The sequence below is a fragment of the Elephantulus edwardii genome, unplaced genomic scaffold (assembly GCF_000299155.1).
Source record: "Elephantulus edwardii isolate Elephantulus edwardi_28Jun2011 unplaced genomic scaffold, EleEdw1.0 scaffold00054, whole genome shotgun sequence".
NCBI lineage: Eukaryota > Metazoa > Chordata > Mammalia > Macroscelidea > Macroscelididae > Elephantulus > Elephantulus edwardii.
The window spans coordinates 8774678-8798804 of record NW_006399804.1 but is presented as its reverse complement, the minus strand read 5'-3'; the positions used below and the strand labels follow the sequence as shown (position 1 = coordinate 8798804).

Genomic DNA, 24127 nt, shown 5'->3' with positions numbered 1-24127 from the left:
ACCTGACCCCAAATTTCTAAGACCATCAAATATTTAGGTTACTCACTGGGAAAAGATCTCTACAAGAGGTTTGGTAGTCCAAGGGGCAAGGAGATGCACTGCCAACTCAAAGGCACATAGTGTGACTTTACCAGCTGCTCTGAGGGAGAAAGATGGGCCATTTCCTTCTGTACAATTTACCGCCTCTGATGAGTTGGTTCTAACTCGACAGCACACAACAGCCACAACACCACCATTGCATATGGAGTCCACAGGTGGAGTCCAAAAGCATGTAAATTCAAGACTATCAAGAGGCACTCAGGAAGAAAGGTCTGGCAATCCACTTCCAAAAAAACTGAATCCATGAAAAACTTATGGAGATAATTCTGACACATTTGGAGCCACTGTAAGTTAGAGTTGGCTCAAAAACAACTGGCTCTTATACTGTAAAAATTGGCTATTTTTTTAGCAACTCATCTATATGCAATTTGTCATCTCCTACTAAATGCTTTCATGGTCATCTCTTACTAAATGCTTTCTTGAAGCATGTTTTTAAAAGAAAAATGATGCCAAATTCATCAGATCAAGACACATACTTAAGCACAAGAACCAAGATTAAATGACTTCATGTTTAACTCTCCATTTTCAAGTCAACTTAGATTTTACAAAATTATTTTTCCTCCCCAACGTGACCACCGCTGGTTTCCCGAGTAGGGAGGGAAAAGGACTTTGCCTCCGGTATTTCAAGGCATGCGTTATTCTTTTTAACTTGATGGCAGTGCTCTTCTGAGTAGCACAGGAATCCAGCACAGCTTAAAATAAAGAGCAGCTACAGCTACTGATTTCCCTGTCCCCTTCTGGTGTTTGCGCAGTTCCACATCTTAGATATAAAATTTCACTAGAGAGTCTCACATAAAAAGCACTCTTAGATTTATTTGCTTTATAATATTATAAAATTGCACAGAAATTGGTTTGGAAGTCTACGAGGTTTTGTACTCTGCAAGTTACACTTTTAGAAGTTGAAAGCTCTTTAAAAATACTTACATCGATTAAATTTTTCTAGGGTAACATCGTGTTATAGGTCAGACAATGAACTATAATTTTTTTGCTTCAGTAATTGGTTTTGGCGTTTTTTTCCTCCCTTGACACAGTACTCATTCACTTTTTGAAAGTATGGTGGTTAGGAGTTTTGCTGCCAGTCCAAAGGCACCCAGTTTGAATCCACCACCTGCTTTGCAGACGAGAGATGGGCAACCTTCTCCCATGTGATTTACAGCCCTTGAAAACTTGCCAGAGTTTCAGCTAGTAGTTGATTTTTGGCTTGATGGCACAGAACAACAAAGCTCCCCCACCCCCAATCTTTGTTCTTTTGTCACCTATTTCTGCATATTTATACTAATACACTCGTTAGGACACAGAGTAATTATGCAAATTCTACTGCAGTTCTGATTGTAAAAAAACTCTAAGAACAGTTTCTTAGCATCTAGCCCTAAAATAATTTTTGAAGAATTCTGATCAAAATGCAGAGTATTCATTCCTAACTTGACTCCTGTTGGGTGAAGGTAGGCCGCACAGATCTCATTCACAGACAGACTATTCCTTGGGGTCTGAGCTTCCCATTTCATCTACTGACTTTGCAATTTTGAACAAGTTTCTTGGGCTCTCTGAGACTCAGTTTCCATGTCTATAAAATGGAGAATATGACAGTACGGACCGCATTGAGTTGTCATGACAACGTGTATGCTGATAACTCACATGACTACATCATATGCTGTATGCAAACTACTAAACACGGTGCTCAGTCTATTAAAGGCTCTCAATAAATGACAGCTGGTCGCTGCTGTCAAGATCTTTCTTCTTATTCTTCATATTATCTAACACTAGTACATCTCACAGAGACAGAGAGATCAGCTGGCCCAGTGGACAGAAAACGATGCTACCGAGGCAAAGGTGGGTGACTTTTAATCTGTGGCCCTCAGGCCTGTCTTTTACTGTTTTTGTTCAGACATTCCTCTAGGTCGTATAGCCCTTGTGTACAAGATGCTGTACCATGATCACTTGTGGTTGCTGTGAGGCTGAACACTGTGACACAGATGTGTCAAATGCGTTAATGGTTGGCTACCCAATGCGGACAGAGAGTGGGGTGGAGCTCACCGATGAAAACAAGCTTGGAAGGAAGAGTGGCATCGACTTCCATAACAGCTTGCCTCCGGAAACCCTATGAACCTGGAGAGAGGATGAAAAGCACCCAAGCATCAAGGACTCTCCTTCATAGGGTCACTATGAGTCACCTGCGACTCGATGGTACTTATCAACAAAAACAACAACAACAACAGTACATCTCAGCCTGGTCTTTCCAAAAAATCACTACATTCCATCTAGTTGAAAAGCAGCAAGCCATTCACTTCTCACTCTCTGTCTCATGATCTTTCCCATCTAGGTAATGGTGGGGAGGTGGGTGGTAGCACTTGTTGCAAAAATTTCAGACTTAACTTCTTTTTACTAGTGACTCATTCTATACTCCTTTTCAGGTATCTTGGTTGGGTGAGGGTGTTTTAGGTGCCTCAGAAATAGCAACTTTAAATTATTTCATTGTAGAGAGAAGTATATGAATATGTCTGTCTATCTGCTTGTCCATTGTTATGTTATGTGCCATCGAGTCACCTGCGATTTGTAGCGACCCTATGTACAATAGTTCTGAACCGTGCCCTATCCTGGGCCAATCTCATCATCTCCAACACCGAATCAAGCCCATTACCCCAGTCACTGAGTCAATCTATATTATTCAGGGTCTTCCTCTCCTGTGCTGTGCTGTCCCTCTACCTTTCCAAGGATGATGTCCTTCTCCAAGGTTAGGTCCCTCCTGGCCACATGCCCAAAGTATGTGAGATGGAGCTTCAGAATCCTTGCCTCATAGAAAGTAGCTATTCTGACACTCCACATGTACACAGGCCCTGTGATTTCATCCTCTCTCTAGAGGTAAGATAACTAAGGTGGGGAGCAAGCTAGGCAAAAAGGGTGCAGTGCACTTCTCCCTCTATTATTTCATATTGTATGGAATGCAAAAAAATTAAAAATTTAAGCATAATCCTAAAAATTTCTGATTAATAATCAGATTAAAGTAGTGACGGCAATGACAATTTGTTTTCAATGTACATGAATCTTTTCAATGACTGTTGTTGTTGTGGGCTGCTGAGTCAGAACTGACTCAGAACTGAAAACCCTGGGTTTTCAGAGGTGGGAAGTCACACGGTAGGAGGCTGCCCATCCCCCTCCTATAGAGCAACTGGAAGATTTGAACCATGTGGCTTTGGGATTGCAGCACAGCTTCTTGCTGCTAGGCCACCAGAGCTCCCTAAAGGCTAATGACATTTTAGTTATAAAAAAAAAAAGTTATTCCAGAAATAGAAAGTAATTTGTATTTTAAAAAAGAAGGGTCTCCACTTTGTAACACAGAAAGCCAAGGAATTTTTTGAGGCTTGGTAATGTGGAAATATGTAGGTCTGGGAAATGATTTTTAAAGGAGCAGCATCTTTCTCATAGCCGACACTCCAGTGGGTTTCTGAGGCTGTAAATAGAACAGGAGGAAACTGCCCAAATTTTCCCTTGGGAGAGTTGAGCTGCCAGAGGAACGGCCTTTGGGTTAGCAGTGCCACCCCCAGCAGACTACACCAGCAGAGCTCCCTAAGAGGAAGCTGTTGTTGTTGATTGCCGTGAGTTGAGCACTACTCATAGTGACCCTATGAACAAAAGGCCTGAAGCCTCTCTGTAACTAACATCATTTCTCCAAGTTCACAGATTTTCAGAGGCATATGGTTTAGGAAGTGGATGCCACTCCTGCGTCCAAACCTGTCTTAAAATGGGAGTCCCACCAAACACTATCCGCCATGGGTAACCATTATGGCATTTGACACCCCAGTGACACAGGGTTCAGCATCACAGAAAACCCAGATTGAGGAAGTAGAGGATCTAAAAGAATAGTTTCTACCTACGGCTAAAATTCTTTAAGATTATAGTCAGGAAGAATTATAGAGAAGACTCCCTATCTTAGCAGGTCGTTTTTTTTGTTTTTGTTATCTCATACCTAAGTATTTTGAAAGACAATTCAATATATTCACTAAGTAATACATATGTGGCAACTAGGTGTGCTACACTGTCCTAGATGGTGGGAAGAAGGCAGAGACCCCACTGTTGTCTAATACATGCATGCAATGTTGTGGTTTCAGTTGGTCAAGTAGTTGGTCGACTATTGTCAAGGTGACTCCCAATTCAAGGTGATCCCAAGTACAGTGGGACCTGTAGTTGTGATCACGGGTTTTCTCTCTGGTCCATCTTAGTATGGCAGGTTGACTGAAACCTGTCCAATATCACAGCAACACACAAGCCTCCACTGAGAGAGGAGTGGTGCGTGAGCATCAGGGGCCTTGGACAGGAGTCAAACTGAGGTCTTCCTCAGGGAAGGTGCAAATGCTGCCACTGAATCACCACATCCCAGGAACACGACAAGAGCTTAACATAATATAAAGTAAAATCAAGATCTGATTTTCAGGGGAGCTCTGGTGGCCTAGTGGCAAGAAGCTGCAACTACAATCCCAGAGGTGCACGGTTCGAATCCACCAGATGCTCTGCTAGGGAAGGAGTGGCAATCTCCTCCTGTACCAGTCAGATCTGATTTGACGTTACACGCACACAAAAATAATAAAATAAAATAAAAAATATTTTTAAAAAAGATCTGATTTTAAAAAAAAAAGATTTGATTTTCTTCTATGTTAGAGTAAGGGTGAAGGGACACTGGGATGTAAGGGAGCAGAGATTCTTGTCATTATATCCTGGAAACTGATAGTTTTTAGTGTCCCTTAGGCCAAATTCTTATGGCCTAAAGTGCCAATCTCTTAGTGGCATACATTTTCCCGCCAACTCCTCACACGCCCCCTGCAGTGACGGTGGTATGCTGCCTTTTCTACAAAGTACATGCATAAACTTCCCAGCCCTCACATTACAACTGCTATGCCTTTTAAGGAAGGTCCTGGTAGGGTGTCCTTACTGGGACATTGGTTCCAAGGACCAAAGCTCACACCACACCCTTCTGCTACTCATGATGAGTGGCCCTTTCTCTGACTCTCAGGCGGTAAGGAGCTGCGTTGCCAACCCAAAGGCATGTAGTATGAAATCTATCAAATGCTCCATAGGATAAAGATGGGCAATCTCCTCCCATGAGATTTAATGTCTCTGAAAATCCACTGGAGGGCCTGCTCTGGGTCGGTTCTAATGCAACAGTACATAAAGCCAACACCAACAATTATCTTTGGTAGGGACCTCTGGTGACTTAGTGGTAAGGAGTTGCATTGGTAACCCAAAGGAACACGGTTAGATTCCACTTGCTGCATCTTAGATGGGCAATCTATTCCTGTGAAATTTACTGCCTCGAAGAACTTGTTGGAGGGTCAGTTATGAGCCGATTCTGACTTGGGTCATTTCTAACAACTGCAAGCTCCATCCCACATACTTTGAGCATGCTGCCAGGAGGGACCAGTCCTTGAAGGAGGACATCTTGCTTGGAAAGGTGGATGATCAGCACAGGAGAGGAAGACCTTGGATAAGATTGACTGACACAGTGACTGAGGTAATGGAGGTTAAGTGTGCTGGAGAGGTGAGATTGGGTCAGGATAGAGCAGGGTCTAAAGCTATTATGCATAGGTTCACTACAAGTCACAGGCAACTTGACAGCACATAACAACAACAATAACTACCTTTGGAGAGAATTTGTAGTTGGCACAAATGGTTATACATTCAACTGCTAGCTGAAAGGTTGGTGGAAGTCACTCAAAGATGCCTTGGTCAACTCTTGAAAACCTGTGACAAGTCTATTCTGCACAAACGCATCTTGAAATGGAATTTATTTTATGGCAACAGAAAGCAAGGATATAAGGGGGGAAAAAAGAATCAACACTGTTTTCCAAGTCTTAGTCCTATATAATCAAGCTAGCCACTGTTGTTGGTTTTCTGTGTAAGATAATTAGAATTTGCACTGGAATGAATACCTCCCAAATTTCCTAGTTTCTCTTTTTTCCATCCTCCTGGCATTTCTCTGTTCTGATACTCTCTTTAACAGAATAGGCAAGCAGGTGGCAAGCTCTTGCATTATGTAACTCTGCTGAAGATGACAGGAATTTCTCACTTATATGTAAAACATATGGTCAATTCACATTTGGTTCACAATTCTAGTCTTAGTGTGGGGGTGATGATTGTATATATCTCTCTCCCCAGGAGCTGATGGGGGATTCGAACCACCAGACAGGGTCGGGCATTAGATCGGCAGTAAAATCCTCTACAGGCTATGCCACCAAGGCTCCCTCTTTATTTCATACAACTTCTGAATCCATATTCTGATGACAACAGAGAAAATGCTTTTGTCTTCTGGACTGACATAGATTTTTATGATTATCATTATTCTGGTGATTTTCCTTAGCCAATCTAGGCTAGAAAAATTGCTCTCACCAAAATCAGTTTCTCTATCACAGGTATCCCTTGCTCTTCAAAAACAGAGTTTTCCCAAGAAACTTCTCATAAGCAGAAACAGACAAGGCAAAGGAGCCATTATCACTAATTTATATGAGAACAATTTCTGAGCATTCTCAAATCCAACAACAACCCACAAAATCATATGAATAGCAGGCAAAACCAAGCACAACACTACACGTAGAGTTGGAAAAGGTCGAAGCTATGGGATGGGTGCTGAGATGCTGAGGATAGATCTCAGAGAACACTGGCGACTCCACCCTCACTACTTGGAGTCCCTTTATTATCTCACTGAAAAACAAATGATCAATCACTTCATTTTTTGTGGGAAAAAAAAAATCCTCAGATGCCCTTTGAGTGAACACAGGTACTAACATAGATTGTCTGAAAAATTGAAGTGGCATTAAGCGAACTTTCCCACGTGAAGAAGACCTGCACTATGTGAGTCAATTCTGGGGAGATTTTCAAGATGTAGTTGAGAGGTTCCATGCTGATAAATGAGAAAAAAGTAAATCTACTAGGAAATTTATATGCCCAGTGTGTTCCATTCACTAGAAGTTTTCTGCTGATCTTAGCACCAGTCCCAAATGAGTGTTAAATCTAATCAGTTTTCATGTGGATTCATGTTCATCATCCTAAGAGACAGTAAATGACAGGTTCTTTCCTTTTCCTAGAACCAGATGATACAAGATGGCATTCCACAAGCACAAACGGACATCCGACTGGCTAAACCTGGCACCCACTCGCTCCTTCTTAGTGGCCAATTATTAGGGTTTCTTGGTTTATTTGTCAGGATGGCTTCTAAGAATCACAAATTATTTTTTCAAATTATTCAAATCTACACAAATGATAAAAACACTAAATCCAACCAACAGCAAGAGTCTAACATGTGCTGGGCTCACGTGGGTCAGAAGAAAAGCCATACAGGCTTTGGGATATTTGATTTTTCTGCAGTAGAACATGAGGCCTTCCTGGCTGGGCTGACGCCTCTAACCTTTGTGTTAACCCCATGTGCCACCCATAGAGGCCATTCAGCGCAAGCTCAGGAGATCCACACAACTAACCGCTCTACCAGGCTCACCAATGAATTCACTAATCCTCTAACGTGACTACTGATGAGCTTCCTGTAACATCACAGATTTACAACATTCTGCAGACAAGGAGCACCCGTGGCTCTACTCCATGGCTCTACTCCCGAGCCTCCACATCTCCTGCATCAAGCAGTCTGCGTCCAGTTTGCATCTGTCATCTTTGTATTCAGAGGCCCCAAGGCTAATGCATGCTGTGAGCAGAGAGGGTCACCCACTGCACTTACCTGGTCTCTCTATCTTTGGGTATTGTAGCTGTGCTGTAAGCAAAAACTTGCTTCTCTATTAGCGGAGGGCCAAGGTCCACCATGCCAGGCATTCCTGACACATTCCGAGGCTTTTCAATGTACACCAACGTGCCTGGCTCTTTCTTGAAGGACTGGCGGCTGGGCGAGGCCCGCTCTGGCTGCAGTGTGTGAGGAGGCCCGTGGGCATTAAGATGTGGGTGCATGTCTATCATTCTCAGGTCCCCGACTCGGTGGGGAGAAGCAGGCGGTGTTTTGGAGCCCAGAGTAGGCAAGTGGCTCTCCATGTATTTCCTGGATTTCTGTCTGTACAGTGACTGTTCCATGTGCATTTCTGCTGGCAAAGTGGGGTTACAATAAGCACTGGCCGACCGGATTGCTGTGCGGTGATAGGCAATGATGTGGTCGGGGACATCCAGAGGGTGCCCACCATGGGAAGAGGCGATGCTCATCCGCCCCTCGTGATACAGATAAGGGTCGCCATAGAAACCTTCATTTCTGTACATGGCGAGATTTTTGACGCTCATGTCTTCATCTGGCTTCACATCTCTTCTTTCTAAAATGGCGCTTGGGCTTGGCGAGATGGATCTGGAGACAGGCAGGCTGGAGAGTCTGTCCCTGGGGATGGTGGCGTTACCCGGCACAACCATAGTGCGGGTGCCCCCATAAGGGATTCTGGACGGGGAAGGAGGCATGGAATGGGGCACAGGCGTGGATGGTGGCGAGTTTGGGATCGCATGGGGTGGGTGTGCTGTAGATCCAGGTCTAGAGGCACCGGAACCATCTCCTCTTGCATAAGCAATTTCTCTCTGCATCTGAAAACAAAGAAAAAAAATTAGCAAATCTACTTTGAAACACATGTTTTTAGAGAGGCCTCCAAGTGACACTATGGGAGGTTGAATATACCTTCCCGTCACTCAAAAGATGCCCACGTGTTAATTCCTGGAAGCTATATAAACATATTACCTTATGTGACAAGAGAGACTTGGCAGTTTAGTCAAGGGTCTTGCCATGGGGTTATCCTGTATCACTTGATGAACCCAATGTAACCTTAAGAGTTCTTATAAAGGAAAGAAGAAACCTGGAAGGTTAGAATCAGAAAAGGAGACATGACAATGGAAGCTGATTCAGAGAGAGGAGGAGGGAGAGGGGATAGACTAACTTTGAAGATGGTAGATGGGGCCATAAGTCAATGGGTGCAGGCAGCCTTTTTGAAGCTGGAAAGGCAGGGAAACAAATTTTTCCTATTGTCTCCAGAGAGAGCACGGCCCTGCTGATAGCCTGGCTTGTCCAGTGAGAAGATTCAGTGGCTTATCCACTGGACTTCTGACCTCCAGAACTGTAAGAGAGTAAATCTGTGTTTAAGTCACTAGGTTTGTGGTTACTTATTATAGCAGTCACACCTCAACACTGTGGTTTGAGGAAAAATAGTGTCATGGTATAAATTTTGAGATCACTGCTTCTCTGTGATTTTTACTCATGAGATATGCGTCTGATGCATCATGTTGTTCCTGTGAACCATAGAGTCAGAACTGGCCCAAATCCTGCAGCAGGTTTCTGGATGTAGTTATATGCATGAGAGAAAACTGCCCATCTTTTCCCTGTGGAGCAGCTGGTGAATTCGAACTGCGTACCTTTGTACTAACAGCACAATTCCTTACCACATAGCCACCAGAGCTCCGCAATGTATCATAAGGGAATTCATAAAATGAATTTTTCTAAAACTGGTCCTGGATATAAATCCTAGTGTGGAACCATATTGGTAAGCATCTTCCCATATGGCTACAATCTAGTGACATGTGCAGAAAGAGGAGAGAGAGAAAAAAAAAAAGAATGCAAGGAGGAAACTCAGAGGAAAGTTTCATTAATTTCCCCAACCCTTTATTAGGACTTCCTGTAAACCAGCACCAAGATATTAGAGGGAGAGATCGTTCTAGAAGGTGAGAGTGCAGCAGGAGGGGAAAGTTACAGTGAGAGGGCAAAGGAGAGAAGAGGAAAGGGGCTCGAATTCCAGGCGTGGCCTCCCTCTCTCATTGCCGTTGAACCAGAACTGACTCCTCGCTGACTCTGCACTGAGGCTGTAAATGGCACAGGAGAAGATTGTCTATCTTTCTCCCCTGAAGCAACAGGTGGCCTAGAACTGACAAGGGGGCACTACCTTTGGGTTAGCAGTTTAACACCTTACGGACTGTGTCACCAGAGCTGAAGGCTCTCTGCGGCTGCCCATTGACACCAGTAAGTTGTTGAGATAGGGCACTGTAAAGCTGCTATGTAGACTGCTGGCTGTGTCATTTTATCACTCAGATTAGAAAAAAAGGGGGACCATCATAGAGTTTCCGATTATAGCTAATGTAGGAGAGACAATCATTGAAGAATAGTTACTCAGAGAAGAGTAAATTAGTCCGTAATTGCAGGGAGCTCGGGTGGCCTAATTGGCAATGAGTATTCTGACAATCCAGAAGCAGGTGGTTGGAATCCATTCGCTGCGCCACAAAACCAAGACAGGCAATCTCCTCCTTTGTGGTTGACAGCCTCTAATAACCCACTGAAGGGTCAGCTGTGATTCTGTTCTGCCTCAATGGCAATGAGCTGTTGCGTGGAGAGTAACTAAAGAATTGAGCAAGGTGCAGGATGAGAAAAAAGTAGAAATTAAGTCAGGATGTGAGTATTTGGTACTTTTCACTTTGATCAAAACCCAAGAAGTGAATGTCCACTGAGAGTCTCTGAAAAGCCATGGAGGAAGGGAAGATGTTGGCACCCTCTCAACTACTCTTCAGGTTCCCTCAAAGGAGCCTGCATTCCCCATCTTGACAACCTTCAGAACAGTGATGACAAGACAGACACTAATGGGTTGGTTGAGCAAGGTTGAGGCATGAAGAGACAGAAGAAGTTTTCAAATATCTTAGAGACCCACAGCCTGGATTGTAAGGGGGAAAGCGAGACAGAACAAAAACCAAATCAACCACCACTGACAAATAAAAGCCAGCAGAAAAAGTGGAAATAAAGCAGAGCCCACAGGCTTGAATAGATACTGTTTTCTTATCATATAAATTAATTCATTTGTTAAATAAGATTTTTCATGCACTTGCTCAGAGCCAGTCATTATTCTGGGATACAGCTCTGAACAAACACAGTGAGTCCCTGCCCTTGGGCGGGCACATCCTAGCATTTATCTCATGGATGGATGCTCTTCTGCCAGCGAGCACACAGGAAGGGCCTCTGGGCTTCCCATGCTTCCTTATCATGTCTCTGGGAGGACCTAGCAGGACAGAATCCCTGACACAAGCGTTTTATACATTATGGAAGATTTTATAATGAAAGTCACCAATGAAGTCTGCAAAACCCACTGTCAGTGAGCTGATTCTGATTCAGCAGTGCTGCAGGGCAGGATAGAACAGTCCTTTCCAAGGCTGACAATCTTTACAAATGCACACTGCCAGATCTTCTGCAAACCAGTTTGAACCACTGACTTTTCAGTTAGCAGCAAAATGTTCAACCACTGTGGCACCAGGGCTCCTTGAAATGACAAACTCACTAGGACAAGTTGGTTATGCTTGACAGAGACTCTTCACTGGAGTTCTGAAGTTGTGAATCCTACGAGAGTAAGGCTGTCCATCTTTCTCCCCACAGAGCCACCAGTGGTTTCAACCCACCTGAGAAGCACAGCCTCTATTTTAGCAGCTCAAACTACTTTGGAAGATGCCCCCAAAGGAAGATGCAAATATGTAGCAACAAAATGGAACATTTTAAGGACACATTATATGAACACCATTGAGTGGCCCTCTCACTCCCTAGTGGACAGACTGTCTCTGGGGACTGACGAACATGCAGGTTCATCACTAACAGTAACAATTCTTTCCCACTAATCCCACCTCACGAAGGGCAATGGTTGTTAAGTGATAGAATTATAGCTTCCATGCAGACGACCTGGATTTGATTCCCAATCAATGCACTTACCAAGCAGTCACTACCCAAATGTCTGCTGAAACTTGTAGGATGCTGAACAGGGGAACTGACAGACTAAGATGAACTAGGAAGAAAGGCCTGAAGATCCTTTCCCCAGAACATAGCTAATCAAAGTCCTTTGGATCACATGCAGATGAAGCAAGGCTAAGAAGTGGTTTGGTCCAGTGTGTAGGAGGTTGACCAGATTTGGGGAACCGCAGTAATACCCATTCCAATATACACTTTCCCATTCAAAAAGTCTAGGGAGCTCTGGTGGTGGGGTCCACAGGAAGCTGCTCTGTTAACCCAAAGGTCACGTCTCTCTGTGGTTTGAATCTACTAGTGGTTCTGTGGGAGAAAGATGGGCAATCTCTTCCTAGAAAATGTACAGCCTCTGAAAACCCACTAGAGATTCAGTTACAAGTCCTTATCAACTCAACTGTAATGAGTTTGAGTTCATTCCAATAGTCTAGTCTCTTCTTCATTCTTTAACCCTAACCTACGATTTCCTTAAGGCATCCTCACCTGCTGAAACTATCCATTCCTGAAGCCCTCAGAGATTCATCCTGAGTCTATTCTCAAGGTCCAGCTCTGGGGGCCCTGCTCTGCGTAGCCCTTTCTGCAACGCTGAACTGGGCACAGTTCTCTCGGTTCATGCGACCCCTGCATGACTCAGATGCTTGGTGCCTTATACCAGGAGTGCTGGGCTCAAGGTCACCACACAATACCATAACTGAAGAAAGGCTTTGTGGCTCAATACAGAATTGTTGCAGCAACCATGTGACATGAGTTTTACAGCAGATCAATGTTGATCCTTTATAGCTGCTGCTCCCACTGTCTGCCACAAAGCAGAGTTTTATAAGTCATAAAAATATAGAAAGAAGTAGCTCAGCCAGCAGGGGAATACCTGGCTGAATTCTCTATTTAATCAGTCTACCCAACACAGCAATCAATCAAAAAGACAGAAGCTAAACTCATTGTATCTATTTCAATGAACCATTGTGACACACATCAGATCAGAAAGATATTTGAGGTTTATCAAATGCAATAAGTGGTGATCCTAGTTTTCCTAGTTCCTCCAACAAAACAAAAAGTTCCAGATAATCTAGAATCCATTTAAGATGAAGACATAGTCCCAACAGGACTATTACTACTCCTTGTTCTTCTTCCCTTCCTTACCTGGCTTCAGATTACACCTCAGTTAAGGGGAATCCCAACCCCAATTCACACAATGTTAAAACCTTCCTCTTCCATGCAAAAGAGTAAAAAGAGGTTTACAGGCCCTAGGAAATACTGAACTGTTTATAAACAAAGAAAGAATAGTAACACAGGAGACAATGTAAAATTAATTACAATTAATGGGAAGTTGAGTGAGTCCTGTCTTAAGAAATCTGTCTATGTTTTTAACATATGCTTGGCAATAAGAAATGGTAAAGAGGTAGATTACATAACTAACTTTTAAAATAAAACGTAAAAATATCACTAGGCATCCTGGTGGTGCGTGGAGGTGAGAGTAGAGAGAACTGTAATAATTAACAATCATGTTGATATGTCATGCATTCAGAGGGAATACATGTGCGACAAGAAAAAATCTACTGTCTAGTACGGCAAGGGTGTCATGTTTGGGGAGGGAGAGGGTCAGTGAGGACGTGGGAAACCTCCTCAGGGAGATGAATTAGCAATCCTCCTAACAATGGACTTGAGCTCAGCAAAGATCACCAGGACGGCACAGGACTGGGCAATATTTTAGTCTGTTACATATACGGTTTCCAGGAGTCAGAGCAGACTTGATGTTGATTAACAACGAAAACAATTTGGCAAGGGCACCACCCAAGCCGAAGGAGCCCTCAGCCAATGAAAGTGGATGCTGGTCACCATGACTCAGCCTCGTGCACCTGGTGCCAGTGCTGTGTAGCCGCTGCCACCTTGCCACTGCGGGATAATCCTGCCATCATCCTGCAGGGCCACTGAGAGGCTCACTGCCAACCCGCGTTATCTATGGTGGAGGTGAACACAAGCATTCAATGACTGAAGATCAGGTAATCTGAAATTGAGTGTCTCCATCACTACAGGTGACTTAGAGGTTAGAAGTCTTTGGCTGAGTTCTTATGTTAGTTTGCCAAGCTATGGATAACTTTTCAAGAGTGAGGCTTTTTTGTTGGCATTTTTTTTTTTTTAAAGAGCTTCTTTTCCCAGCTATCCTCCTTCCTGAAAGTTTTTATTTTTCAATTTCTACATATTTTAATTCCAAAGGAATTGGATCAAAAACTCAAACTCATTGCCATAGAGTCAGAACTGACCCATAACTGACTCCGCCAGCAGGTCTTCTGAGGTAGTAAATAGCACAGGAGGAGACTGCCCATCTTTCTTCCTCAGAGTAGCTCACAGATTCAAACTGCTGGCCTTTAATGTGGCAAGGCATCTCCTTACCCCCTAGGCAACCAGAGCTCCCTAAACAAATTACACAGAAAAATGTCAAAATGTATGCAGAGTCGTTATGCAAATGAAGAACAATTATTTTCAGGCAGTCATGTATTTAGAACATTTCTCTGTACTTCAAAAGTTTGCCCCAGGTCATCAGTCAGAAGTTAGAAAGTCTGGACCTGTGCTCCTCAATCCAGTGACTTTTCTTTGCCACATTTCATCCTGTCTAGTATAGCCCTCCCTTCACAGGGGCAGATGCACCTGCAATGCAGGGTCTATTGCACCCCACTGTTTGGTTCTCAACACTGAGTTTTGAAAGAATGCTCATAATTTATTTCATTCTTAGTTTTATGAAGAGAATGAAACTATATTCCCATAAAAATATGATAATATATTTTTTTTAAAACCCACACAGAACGAATCCTTAAAACAGTGATACCTTCCATTCTTACACTAAAGCATATGATTCAGCCAGAAGGCAAGACGCTTCAGATGCAGTGGCAAGGATGGGAAGATTAGAAGCAAGACCCTTCTTTTTTCCAGTTTTCACTGTTAACTCCCCTAGAGACTACCTGCTATTTCAATAAAAAGTGAGCTCTATGGTAAGGAATTGTACGGCCAACACAAAGGTATGAGATTCAAATCCATCAGCTACTCCATGGGAGAAAGATAAGCAATCTCCTCCTGTGTGATAAACTACCTCTGAAAGCCCACTGGAAGGTCAGCTATGGATTGGTTCTGACTCGATGGCATACAACAAGCACAGCATTATAGGCTCCAGCAGACACTCACTGTCTGCTTGGTTGCAGCAGGCTGACAAGGAAAGTTCTTTAACTCATAATAAAAGTAGCCCTCAGTCTGTGCTGTTCTTAAGTGGAGATATTGCATAGTCAGGCCTCCACAGATCTGCTTTCTTTTGAACCATATTTGGTAAATGACTAATGACATTAAATACATACTTCTTTTTTCCACACAAGTATGCATTCAAAGTAAAATCCAAAAGAAAATGACACTGAATTTAAGAGGTAAAAAGAAAAGGACGGACACACACACATGGACACACACACAACATACACTTATTTACTTTAATAACTGATACCCTTTAGTCTCCTATAAATCTCTCCCATCATTTCATTTCTTTTAGTGAGCTAAAGCAACATGATATGTCACAATTTTCCCCTAGAAAATTACAACATTAATACCTTTATGTGAACTTTAAAGAATTTCATTTTACAGCAAGTAAGAGTTGACCTAAGCATCAAAACAAAGTCCGTATGTAAGACTCAACACAGAAAATGTTCATTTATCTGCACTTGGCCTTGGCAAAATATAGACGAGCATCTCCCTTATTCATCCAGTTTGCTTGGCAGGTTTTCTCTTTCATTACTGACCAAATCACTAAAGTCTCTTGGCTGTTTGAATCCTTCTGTTCTGAATAAGCAAGTTACCTCTCCCACAGCCGCACTACCAACGCCCTGGCTGAGAGGCTGCTGCTTGTGCCTTTTGCATACAGCTCACTAGGCTGTTTGCCTCTGTATTTCCCAAGGATGGGAATGTCTCCGGAACTAGTTCAAATCCACCAGCTGATGCTTCACAGTAGAGTCCTAGCACATCCCATTTCCCCAAAGCACCATGAGTTAAATAATTTAGAAATTTCTTGAATGTAAGTGAGATATATCTTAACAATCTAGGATGAAAGTGTTTATTTAAACATAATTTTGGGAAGCTGCCTCAAATAATCATGTCTTTCTATAGAATATTATAAAAATATTTTTTTAATAAAATATACATACACATAGGGGTTTTCCCCTGCCAAAGGGAATACCATGTATAGTTTCTTGTACTTCAAACCCCATCCTTCCAAGATCTATAATTTGTAAATATTTGCTTCATATTAATGCAGTAAAACAGAAAAGGATTCTTATGCGACTCATCCTCTAAGAATTAAAGTCACTTACTTTTACTTGCGGAAATCACCTGTACAACTAGTGCCGTGAGAAAGAACATTGGCTCAGCTCCCAGTTACGTGATTCCTTTGTTTGCTGGCTTCCTCTAAAGCCTTATTTCCACACTTGGGAGCTTTAGATAGCTTTCGCTTCCCAGAAGAAAATATCGCAAAGGACACGGAGATCTTACAATGTTCCCAGCTTGAATGTTCACAACCAATAAAGACCATTTTGTGCTACCCAGTCTTGTGAGCGAAGCTGCCACGGGCATAGAGAAAAAAGTTACTCTTCTCAAGATAAGGCAATGTCTCCTCCCCTTGGAAATTAGTCACTGAATAACCTCAGCTCACATCCAACCATCGGCTACAGCACGGGTGACTCAGTCCCTCAATAATCGCTTCTGTGGAAAGCACACCAACCAGTAAAGAGTGGAGAGGCCTAGGTGAACGGGTTAACAATAAAGGAAGTGTCACGAAAGAGATTTTACTAAGGCAAACAAGCAAATAAACCAGCCATCAACAAACTAACCCAACAGGCTAATGGAGCTGGAGGAGGAACTCACAGATCAGTTTTCTGCCCAGAAAGTATGTTACTATGAAAACCAACACCGGCACCCAACACCCACTTTGATGCCAGACTTTTGAAGTCTCCATTTTGGCAACTGAAGGAAATGTGAGTCTCTGGCCCAGGTTTACGATGCCGGAGGGTAAACAGGAAGGTGATAAAGGAGGCTGTCTATTAATTAACCAGCTTGGTGTTACCAAGCTGAACTTCAGGGCACAACCATCCACACAGTGCCAAGGTAAGACATTGCAACCATTCTGGAAAACATACCTGGGAAAAAAAAAAAAAAAGATGAAAGATTGCGAGGGCAAGCTCAGGCGACAGGCCAGAGCGAATGCCAGCAAGAGAAACGGCCCTCCTGCTCCACCCTGAACTCGATAAAAGACAAAAAGTCCTGTGCAGGCTTCACAAGACTCACCAGCAACTGCCGTCAGGAGAACAGGCACAAAGAGGTGTGTGTTCCCAGCAAAGGCGGCTTGCGCGAGGCTCAGCTGAGGTCAGGCATTAGCACACAGCTAACAAAGGTGAGGGGAGAAAGAAAGCATTTCCTCAGCTCTCAGGTAGGCTCTGTTAATCACCGTCATGCTTCCCAAACCTCTGGGGACAGAGTGGAACCGAAAGCTATCCAAGAGGGAATCCAGGGCCAGCTTAACCCATACGCTGGGCGGCAAACCCCTCTGGCCTCATGCCACGTCCTATTACCATGTTCTGTGCATTTCCCAAACATTTTAAAGTGTTTAGAGGTTGCTCTTGCTGACCAGGAAGAACTCTGTGGCATCTCTTCAGTTCAAAACCAGTCAGCTTTGCAGGCTTTCTTTAAAAAACAAAAACAACCAACTCAACCCCCGAAAGCCCCAAATTCTACTGCCATCTACAAAGCTCTGCGGTTTTTTAAGAGGAGAAGTCAGAGCACATGACATTGCCACCCTCCTGAGATGTCCCTTCAGACACAATATTTTGATGAAGTGATTGTAACAGATGCCACTTATGAGGCTGGGAAAGATGAGAAGGGATGTAAAAACCCTTGTTTTGATTTTTAATCTAACCAGGATGGCTTTGCTAGTTCTCACAAGAGTATGAGGAGCTCAGACGATCAGCCCCTGATGCATCTGGTGTGCATTTGGCAAGTTTTAGTTCTTCGCCCAGACACGTGCTTTCCAGGAAGGGAGACTGAAATGTTGGGATCCCTGGTCTGATTGGGTCCTAATAATGTACAGAGTGGATATACTTTGATCCCTATCTCATTCCCTGAAGGCCTGAATTTACAGCATAAAAAATCCTGACAAGTAGCAGCCTGGCTCCTGTCTTACTTAGTTAACAAATTTCCAAACCAGTTGCCCTGGAGTTGATTCCAACTCAGGATGACCCCGTATGTGTCAGAGTAGGACTACGCTCAAGGATTTCAATGACTGATCTTTCAGAAGTACATGACTGTACCTTTCGTCTCAGCTACCTCTGAGTGGATTCAAACCACCAACCTTTTGGTTGGAAGCCATGTACTTCAGTGTCTTCACTACTCAGAGACCCTCGTACATATGGACCTCCATTGACTGCATGCAAGTCAGTGAGTTAAGAGTCTGCCATGCTCAAGTGTACGGGGCCATGTTATCCTGCTGACAACAGAAGCACTGAGTATTCACTGCTCGCTGCCTGGTTAAGTAAATAACATCATGCTCAACCATGCCAGCTACATTAGAGGTGGCTTCCACTGACGCAGGCCCAGTCCAAGCTGGTGGGAACGTTTCAGGAGGTCTGGTTTACCTCTCATCTCTTCCTTCCTGCCATGCTCACAACAATTTCCTTTCCCTTTCTAAATGCTTCAGGGCTCTGTCTGGATAATGTTTTCGCGACTTCATCATTACTGGAGCAGTAAGTCACTGTCAGGAGCTTGAAAGGCAGCCCAAGTCTGCAGTGACACAGGATGAATTAAAGACTCTTGAGGAAGCGGCACACAACTCGCCTGAAGGACACAGAGGGGGCTCAATATCCCAGGGCCTCGGAGTGCCAGCTAATGACCCAGACAGGTTCCTTTCCTAAACAATATCCTGGTGCCAAGAAAGAACTCACAGACTCCACCTAGGAGGCCAGTGTGCATTCCAGGAAATGGTTCATTCAGGTTAAGTCACCGCAAAACTCAGCTTAATTTAGATGAGCCCAATCACCAACACCCCAGCAGTCTGCTTAATCACTTTACCAAGGCCTCATAAGTCTGGTCTGCCTTGCTGTGTGGTAGCCTTTTGTGAAGTGACTCACTTTCCCCCATTGCTGTATAAACTCAAACTCACTGATGTCAGAGTCGACCCACAGCTGACCCTCCAGGGACTTTATGAAGGCAGTAAACCACATAGGAGGATATTGCACATATTTCTCTCATGGAGCTGCTAGTGAATCTAAACCACCAAAGAAGTACTGCTTTGGGGTTAACAGTAATACAGACTAAGCCCTACAGACCATTAAGAAGCAGTCTACTCTTCATTCTTTCATGGGCTGATGACATAAGCAAGGCTTAAGCCATTATTTCTTTTGAGTTAATGTTAAGAAATGCATATGAATGAATAATCAGCATTACCTCCACAGAAAAAGTAATGCTATGTTCTGGCAAAGCCCACTGCTGTTTTGTTAGTTGGCACTACATAGTTGCCTCAGACTGATAGTGGCCTGATGTATAGCAGGATTTACCGCCACCCAAGCCTGTGCCATCCCCACAATCTCTGCTTAAGTCCGAGCCTGTGCCCATCCCCACAAACTCTGCTTAGGTTCACTGCTGCAGCCACCATGCCGGTACACCTCATTGAGGATCTTCCTCTTTTTCAAACCCTCTACTTGACAAAGCATGATGTCTTTCTGCAGAGACTAGTCTCTCTCGATAACATGCCCAAAGTGTGTGAGACTAAAATCTCACTATCCTTGCCCCTAAGGAACATTCTGTCTGTATGTCTTAATATATTTGTTTGTTATTGGGAAGTCTATGGTTTATTTAACATTCTTTGACAATATGAAAATCCAAAGGCATATAAAGCCTATAGGACTGTAAAATTGATTCTTCTTTCACTTTATCAATTTCTTTATTAGCTTTCCCTACAAAATGACATGAACTAAATGAATACCAGAAATACAAGCTGGGTTTAAAAGAGGCTGTGGTGGTTGGGGGAGAAGGGATGGGGGAATTGTATATTAATGAAGGATTTTTTTTTTCCTTTTTCTTTTCCGTGAGGGGAGTGAACTGGGTGGGGAGGGGTGGGCACGGAGAAAAGTGCGGCAATGAATGAATGGAAATCCAATACCTCTGTAAATGTCTATTAAAATTAATAATAATAATAATAATAAAATTCCAGCAATAAAAAAAAAAGAAGAGGCTGTGGCACTAGGGACACCATAGCCAATGTCAGCAGGATCTTGGCTGAAAGTAGAGGAATGCCTATCTGTGCTTCAATGACTATGCAAAGGCATTCGACTGTTTGGATCACAACAAATTGTGGCTAACCTTGAGGAAAATGGTAATCCCAGAACGCCTGATTGTGCTTACATGAAACCTATACTTGGACCAGGAAGCAGTTGTCAAAACAGAGAAAGGAAATGCTGTTGTTGTTGTTGTTGTTAGATGCTGTTGATTCATATACAACTCATAGCGACCCTATGAATGAAAGGCCTGAGCACTGTTCGTACATAGAGTTTCTGGAGGTAAGCCATTTCGGAAGTGGATGCCGCTCCTGCTTCCAGGCTTGTTTTAGTCGGGACGCTCCAGCCAACACTGTTAACCATGGGTACCCATTACCACATTTGGCACATCAGTGTCCCAGTGTTCAGCATCACAGCAACCAAGAGTTACCTCTGTACAGCAATACACAGACCAGTGCTATACCACCTAGAAGAATGTTTGACAGGAAAACAATTTGAACCTGGCCTGAGGGCCACAGATAAAAATCACCCACCTTCAGCTTGGTAGCATAACTTTCTGTCCACTAGGCCAACGTAGCTCTCTCTATGTCATCATTGTTATGGTTGCCAGGTGCCATCGAGTCGTAGACAACTCATAACGACTCTATGAACGAAAGGCCTGAGCACTGTTCGTACATAGCGTTTCCAGAGGCAAGCCATTTCAAAAGTGGACGCCGCTCCTGCTTCCAGGCTTGTTTTAGTCAGGAAGCTCCAGCCAACACTGTCCACTATGGGTACCCATTACCACGTTTGGCACATCAGTGTTCCAGAGTTCAGCATCACAGCAACTAAGAGTTACCTCTGTACAACAACGCATAGACCAGTGCTATACCACCTAGAAGAATGTTTGACAGGATCAGGAAAGGAGTGTGTCAGGGATACATCCTGTCTCCACATCTTTTAAAATTTATATGCAGAATAGATCACTCAGGAGGTTGGACTTTTTAAAGAATGTGGCATCAGAATTGGAGGAAGACTAATCAACAAGCAGCATTACATCGATGACACAACCTTGTTTGCCAAGACTGAGGAGGACCTGAAGCGTCTGCTGCAGAAGGTTAAGGACTGCAGTCTCCAATATGGATTGAAGCTCAACATCAAGAAAACAAAGAGTCTCACCACTGGATTAATTGGAAGCATCATGATAGATGGAGACGCGACTGAGATTGTTAACAATTACAGCTTGCTTTGTTCTACAATCACCACTCTTGGCACGAGCAGTCAGGAAATTTAAAAAATGTATTGCATTGGGAAAATCTGCTGTCAACGACCTCTCCAGAGTGCTGAAGAGCAAGAATGTCAGTCTGGAGACTAAGGCGCACCTGATCCAGGCTTCTCAATTACTTGCTACACGCAGAGAGATGGACAATGAATAAGGATGACAGAAGACTAATCAAAGCCTGTGAATTGTGGTGCTGGAGAAGAGTACTGAACATACCATGGACTGCCAGGAGAACAAATAGGGCTGTCTTAGAGAGGATGAAACCAGGCTGCTCCTTGGAGGCAAGGATTTTGAAGTTCCATCTCACATATTTTGGGTTCATAGCCAGGAGGGATCAGTCGTTGGAGAAGGACATAATGCTTGCAAGGGTGGACAGACAGCACAGGAGAGGAAGACTATGGAGGCGGTGGATTGACACAGTGAGTAGGGTAAAGAGGGCAGGTGTGTCAGAGACAGTGAGATTGGCTCAGAATAGAGCAGAGTTCCACGCTATTGTGCATAGGGTCACTATGAGTTGAAAGTGACTCAATGGCACATAGCAACAAGAACGGAAATATAAATTGTGTCATGAAGATGGTGCTGAAAAGGGTGGTGATAACTATGTTGGAAGTTGTTCAAATTCATCCTGTCTACATTGTAAAAACTGGAAAGATAGTCATTTATTCTTGTAAGGGCTTCACTAACCTATTAATATTTCATGGAGCCATAAATGAAATGTCTCCCAGACACGGGACAGACAGACTGTTGCCAAAATTATTTGATTCTCAGAAAAGAGAAGGTCTAAGTCAGCAGTTAGCTTCTGGCTATATTTAAGGTAAAGGTTATATGTACAAATGTTTTGTCATGGGGCACTCTGCTGAGCCGTGTGACAGACTTCTTTATTATAGATTTCAGTCTGACACAGAATAAAATAGCAAAGCTAAAGAAATCATTTAACTCCTAGGCCACAATCAATAACTATGCTGAACTGAAGAGCAGATAAATGGAAAAAAAATAAAAAATCTTTCTCTCATTAATACTCAATCCTCTTTTGGGGTGCTTTTGAAATACATTTATATCACTAGTTGAAGGACAAGCTCCTTTTATGCCTAAAGTCGTTACAAATTTATGAAATGACATCTTTTTTTGTACAACTTGTAATGTTACACATGACTGCTCTTTATTTATCTCCATCTCTGCACATATACCCATTTTCTGGATGGATAGGACTCTTCTAACTCCCTGTATTTCTATATTAACTCCTAGTAATTATTTATATACTCCAAATGTAACTTTTCCCAGCATTTTTATTTTTATAAACATTCCCTAAACTCTTACTTGTCAACATAAATTTTGTAATATATAACTATATACTGGTCTAGTTAATCCTTAAAAACACTTTTTGTCCCCCAAATCATGATCTTTAAATCAATGCCAACTCAAATCAATCCTTCGTCTGGTTTCTGAGATTGTAGATCTTTATAGGAGACACTGCCCATCTTTCTCTCACTAGGCCACTGGTGGATTTGAACTGTGGATCATTTAGTTATGAAACACACTGAGATGCTCGAGTTCCTTCCTTATTCTAGAAATAATTTTATATGTTTACACCCATCCCCTCATGGACACACTCATACACACCAATGACCATATACCAGTTTGTAGTTTTCAAAATGTTTTCCATTGTTAGTATATGGGCTCCAGAACACAGTGAAGAGTCACTATCCCCATTTGTTTGGCTAGGAAGCAGAAGTTTAGGGATTTATGAAACTCTTCTATCTTCTCATAAATATGAAATGGAGAAGCAGTGAGATTCCATATCTTCTGACTTCCATCCATATCTTCTGACTTCCCACTGCTTTCTTTCTTATTTATGTATGAAATCCTGGTCCACAAGGAAACTGCGAGCCACTCTCAGAGAAGTATCTTTGCCTCCTGCTTCTAGTGCCTTCCCATAGGGATGTATGGAGTGTTGATTTTGACCTCCAGTATTTAACAAACTTTGCCTGAGCCCAGAATTTCCTAGCAAAGGAAAAGATATCTCAGTCTTGAGCCACTCAGGGAGTTCTAGGTGAAAATTTTCTAGCTACTCTCAAGACCTATTATTAGGTTTATATCTACTTACCTCAAAATTCACTACGTTAGTTAAGTAACTAAATATATGGTTCTGGAGTTCTGGTGGACTAGTCCATAGGGAGTGGGATTGATAACACAAAGGCCACATCTCCCTAGCAGTTCAAATCCACAGTTCCAAGGGAGAAAGATAGCAATCTTTTGTGAGATTGTATCCTTGGAAACCCAATGGAGGGAGAGTCAGCTATGAGTGTCTTCTAACTCAATGGCAATAAAATCTAGAGATACACTGTTGTTGTTATGTGCTACCAAGTCAAGAATGAGTCATAGTAACCCTATGAACAATGGCTCTGAACCTTGCCAACCTCACCATCTCATAGGGTTGCTATGAGTTGTAAGTGACTTGATGGGACTTAGCAACAAGAACTGAAATCTAAATTGTGTCTATCCACATGAAGATAATGCTGGGAAGTGTCAGACACACCTGATTTCATTGCCAGTCATTATGTCAATGCATTTAATCCAGGATCTTCCACTTCTGTGCTAACCTTCTGCCCCTCCAAGCATCATGTCCTTTATCAAGGACTAGTCCCTCCTGGTGACATTCCCAAAGTATGTGAGATGGAGTTTCAAAATCCTTGACTCCAAGGAGCAACTCTGTTTCACCCTGTCCAGGAGACGGACTTATTTGTCCTCTTAGCAGTC

At 43.0% G+C, this 24127-nt stretch overlaps 1 protein-coding gene across 1 annotated transcript in view; it reads right to left on the bottom strand.

Moving 5' to 3' along the window:
• KIAA1217 (KIAA1217 ortholog) overlaps positions 1 to 24127 on the bottom strand; it is a 456740-nt gene that overhangs the window by 87057 nt on the left and 345556 nt on the right. The window contains exon 5 of the mRNA XM_006887104.1: positions 7814 to 8646. Within this exon, the coding sequence (XP_006887166.1) occupies positions 7814 to 8646 (833 nt within the window). The remainder of the gene's footprint in view (positions 1 to 7813; positions 8647 to 24127) is intronic.